General features: G+C 41.2%; 1 protein-coding gene across 1 annotated transcript; it reads left to right on the plus strand.

Moving 5' to 3' along the window:
• Positions 1-3,537: 3,537 nt before the first annotated feature.
• LOC104946794 (spectrin alpha chain, non-erythrocytic 1-like) lies at positions 3,538-4,133 on the plus strand. The gene is made up of 2 exons (XM_010772679.1): positions 3,538-3,789; positions 3,932-4,133. Exons 1-2 carry the CDS (start codon positions 3,553-3,555, stop codon positions 4,091-4,093), a joined length of 399 nt encoding a protein of 132 aa, XP_010770981.1. The 5' UTR covers positions 3,538-3,552; the 3' UTR covers positions 4,094-4,133.
• The last annotated feature ends 855 nt before the right edge of the window (positions 4,134-4,988 follow it).

Below are 4,988 nucleotides of genomic sequence, written 5' to 3' on the forward strand. Positions count from 1 at the left end.
TGAAATAATCATTGTCTTATATATAATGAAATATCATAACATATAACATTTTTTAATGATTGCAATATCTATTCAAATATTCTTTCAGTCTATTTACCAATTTGTATGACTCTTTAAATACAGTGAACTTTTCCAAATAGCTTACATGCTTGTTTTTGTGGCTTTTGTGTCAATAGAGAATTTGTTTTTCAGAGAAGACTTTACAACATGTAGTGACAATATACAATCATACACACGCTATATTTGTAATGTCAATACTGTCACTACATCGGGATACATCTCTATTCATGTCTCCTTGTAGAGGAATCCTGCTGCCATCAACTGGTAAAAAGTGCAAGGACACCACTCAGCCTTGTAGTATTACACAGAGAAGTTTCCTGCACTGATTTTAAGTCATCCGTTTGCTATAGATTTAGCCTGTGTGCCCTTTAAAATAATAATGGGGTCGATTTCACTCCACTTCACTCACTCATCTGAGAAAACACCCCAAACTCAAACTCTTGAACACACTAAAGGATCGGTTCTCGGTAAATTGTCAAAAGATTGGATGATTGGACTTGAGTTTAAAAAATGGATGTCAAATTGCGATATTGGAATTATACGGCTCTATTTCACTTTTTATTAAAACCGAGTTACACACATTTTCATGAATGCTGAATATTACTTGAGGCTTTTTCAAAGACTCTTTTGGGGTTTAATATTCACAAAGATAAAGATTATGTAACTATTTTTCCATCTGGCTCGCCAAATCTTTAATGATCAGTTCATCAGAGCTGCTGTCGGCCCACTGGAGAAAAAGTTATTCTTCCAGCCTCAGAAGATTGAATTTCTTATGACTCCTATTAAGACTTAAATCAGCCCTTGACTTTGGCTCATCCTAATAGAAAGTTAAAATGAAGTATGTGTATATTTAAGATAAGATTTAGTGTTGATCCACTCAGATACAGATACAAACAGATGCATCTGTTTAATATAATGAACACCGCAAAATAAGAAAGTACGTCAATGATATTCAAAAGTCGTAGACATCATATCAAATGCAATACCTGCCTTATTCTGTATTTTACATGTCTTCAGCTTGTAGAAAGCTTTGCAAATATAATTTCATAAAAGAGTCAAGAATTGCATCTCTGCAGGACTCATTGAGGTCAATTTCATTGCAATTATTCAATTTAAAAGGCAGCATTGTACGTATCCATAATATAAATATTAGAGTATTGTATTAAGTAGTATTGATAGAAGTTGTGATTTATATGCACAAAAATGTAGCAGAATAAGTAGAATTTTGCATACATAGATTGTAAAGTAATATATATTGTAATATGTTATCTGATGTCCAGGGAATAAGGTGTAGTCATGCTGTTTGTAAAGGGCAAGATTTAATGTACAAAAATTCAAAAGTAGCCTATTTAGTGATTCAGAGGTACAGTGTCATGGCTAGGCAAACCAGTATGAATGTTAAGAGCATTCCATGGAATATAACAAAAAGTGTTTTCTGAAATAAATTACATATCCCATTGAATTATGACTGAAGATTGTCAGCTGTCTTCCTCTCCCTTGTTGTTCCTTGATACGTAAAGGCTGCAGCACCGTTGACAACTTCTCTCTACATATCAAACAGCATCGTTTGCTGTGAAAGCAGATAACTCTGTCCACACAGAATTAAATCCTGTGTTCCTCCGGTACTTTTCTCTGATTTATCCATAGTTCACTCATCGAGCCGGGGGTCAGGTTATTCACCCACAGGAAAAGGCGCTCGTGCGGGACCGTAGCAGGATGTGACGCATTAAAAAAACCGTTTTGTTTTTTATTTATGTGTCACAGTATCACCTCAAAATACAAGATACGAAACATTTTCAACCATGCAACAAAATATAAATAGTCCTACAAATACTTTTATTTTATTTCCTTCTTATTTTTGTCTAAACTCAAGGGAGCCAGAGCAGAGGGCTTAAAGGGCCGCGGGTTGCCGACCCCTGAACTAGGTAGTAAACATCAAATGTGTCATTTTGCAGGAGTTAGAAGGTGGGAGAGATCACAACAGTGAAATCTTACAAGGATGCGAAACCTTTTGATGTTTAAGTTGGAGGTGGTCTGTAGCATTTGTGTGTCCCCTTTAGGTGACATCACTTTGCAGAATACGGATGAGGTCAGTTAAATCACTCTGAACATTTAAGCTCTGTATGACTGGGGCAAGTCAGGAGTTGGGGGAGGGGTGCTGTCTAAAATTCTGGACTGTCAGTTTTTCGGGCAGTGGGTTGATGCCACGAATCGGCTTACAGTGTATTCAGTGGTGCTATGTTGGGTCTTTCTGTGTGTGTGGGCCCTCTTGTCAGGAAGCTAATGGTGCCTCTAGTTAAAAAAGCAACTGCACTGCTGACGGTACTAATCATCCCATTGAGTGTAAACATGGACCAGGACACTATCATCCATCCTTTGCTTTTTGTCTAATCTGCAACATCGACAAAAACCCACATTCATTTACGTTTAGGCCTGCCATAGTGCCCACACCATCCCCCCCCCTCCACCCTGCACTCAGCTTGGACATCAACTATTGTTCTCTGGTCCGGTTGACCTTGGTTTGGATAGACAGATCAATATCTCTCTAGTTTCCTCTTTGTGTCCGTCTTTCGGAGGGTGCGGTCTGGCACAGAAGCAAATAATGAATTCCACCATTCTAGGAAATGAAGCTGGTTTGAATGCCCGTGTTAAATCTCATTTGTCATGTTTTAACAAGGTTGCAAGCTCAAATGAGCCACAGTCCTACTGACCATGGGGCCACAGGCACAGTGGACAGAGAAGCTGACTGCAGCGATCCCATTGTGTAGTGTAGCCTAGAAACTGTCCGCATGCATGTGGAATTCCATCCCATCCCCCTTTGACATTTGACTGTTTGTGCTGTTTGGTCGCTCAGCTTGAGACAGGATGTGGGATTTTTGTTTTGGCAAATAGTCTTTATATCCTGCCGTATATTTCCAAGCCAAGTTCCTGTCCCATTGTATGTTGATTTTTGTCATAGAGGGTTTAATGAGCGTTATTGTGCAAGATTGTCTGCAGCTGGGTAGCATCTATGATGGTATGATATTTAAAAACAAGTGTGAACTGTTACTGTAAAACTTGTAAAAGTGAGGATTGAGCTTCTTCAAGGGAAGCCCACATTTCTTAGACATTTATATCATAAATAATGCATTCACTTTTTTCAATTTAGCACCACAAAGGAGTGCCATATTACTGTATGGTAATAAAAGTGTTTTCCATATAATGGCCTGAGAATTTTAAATCTTAAAATATCACTCCGATGAACTAATCTTTCATAGATTCAAGATTCAAAGATTCTATTGTCATAATCACAGTAGCTCCAGTGTAGTAATGGCAATGCAACAATGCAACATACATATAAGACATAACACAATAAAGGAAATAAAAAAACAATAAAATAGTGCAAGAGAATGTTGCAAGACTAATGTGCAGCTTATACCTTTATACTTTACTTTTTTATTTTTTATTTTGCATGACTAATTAATGAGTGCTTTTATGTTGTGTTTCCAGAAAATGGACACCGCAGGGGCCAAAGTGCTGGAGACAGCCGATGACATCCAGGAGCGCCGGCAGCAGGTGCTGGACCGCTACCGCCGCTTCAAAGAGCTGTCCATCATGCGGCGCACCAAGCTGGAGGACTCTTACCGCTTCCAGTTCTTCCGCCGCGACGCCGATGAGCTGGAGAAGTGGATCCAAGAGAAGCTGCAGATTGCCTCTGATGAGAACTACAAGGACCCCTCCAACCTGCAGGTGAGCCCACTGCTTCCTCTGTAGACACTTTCTAAACCGTAGAATAGATGTTTACTTGCCGTTGGATCCGTCCCAGAATACTTCGATCACAGTAAAGGTTAGCCTGTGTGTTTCATATCTAAATGTATTTTCTGTTTCACAGGGTAAGCTGCAGAAACATCAGGCCTTTGAGGCTGAAGTCCAGGCCAACGCGGGGGCCATCATCAAACTGGACGACACTGGGAACCTGATGATCACAGAGGGCCACTTCTCCTCTGAGACCATCCGAGTAAGGCACACACTGACCAACATGTGTTCACTCTAGTGTCAGCAGAGTGTCAGAACAACATGAACATGGCACAGAGAAGCAGTCTGTCCGAGGCAAACACTCAGGCCCCGGCCCCACGAGGACGCATACGGCTAAACGCATAGGATTAACGCAATCGCAAAAAGGCTTCCGTCCACACGCAATAGACGCCGGATAGTGTCTGTCCACACGAGACAGCTCCGTTTAGCTCCAACCGCTGGAGAAGCTGCAGTACATATGCCGAGCCTGTACGTGGCGCTGTAACTTCCTCCACAAAAGCAGCGAAGAAGCATGGTTGTCATGGTTGCCCTTCTGTTTATTCTCCGCGGTGGGGGCCGAGGGAACCGGGCAGAGTTTTTCGCCAGTCAACGTGTGTTAAAGTTTAAATCTTCCGGACAAAATGATAAAAGTGCCGGTCAACGGTCTTCTTTGTTATTTATTGAGCTTTAAAACAAATGAATAATGACTCTATATAATAAAATACACGGAGCCTCTCTTTTTCCTCCCTCTCTTCTGACAGCGTCAGTCTCAAGCAGCAGCTGATCCAGTAATGAGTGACCCGGCCGACAGTAAAAATAAACATATTTATTACTAGTTTAGGTAGTTTGAGAGGTAATTAAAATAGCTAAGGGCGATGAATCTGACTTGAAGTGTGTGTTTGGCTCCGTTCACCGCTGCATCACAGCGGGAGGAGCTGCAGGTGAGCAGAGCTGCGTGTCTCCGTCCTGTCAGATTAGACTTCACTCGCGTTTATGTCCATATCGAGAGAAAGATAAATAATCTGAATTCAGTGTGCAGTTTACCTTGACGCGGGGTGAGCAGCAGAGTGGGAGAGGCGGGGCTATTGCGTCATTATTATCAGAAATGATCGTATAGGGTGCACACACGGAGCCGTTGGACCCCCAGAGCGTTG

This window comes from Notothenia coriiceps, unplaced genomic scaffold (assembly GCF_000735185.1).
Source record: "Notothenia coriiceps isolate Sejong01 unplaced genomic scaffold, NC01 NC01_scaffold00011595, whole genome shotgun sequence".
Lineage (NCBI taxonomy): Eukaryota > Metazoa > Chordata > Actinopteri > Perciformes > Nototheniidae > Notothenia > Notothenia coriiceps.

Coding starts and splice junctions, on each gene's coding strand:
- LOC104946794 (XM_010772679.1), top strand. CDS start 3,553: ATGGACACCGCAGGGGCCAAAGTGCTGGAGACAGCCGATGACATCCAG. Junction 3,790..3,931: donor AGGACCCCTCCAACCTGCAG/GTGAGCCCACTG, acceptor TCTGTTTCACAG/GGTAAGCTGCAGAAACATCA.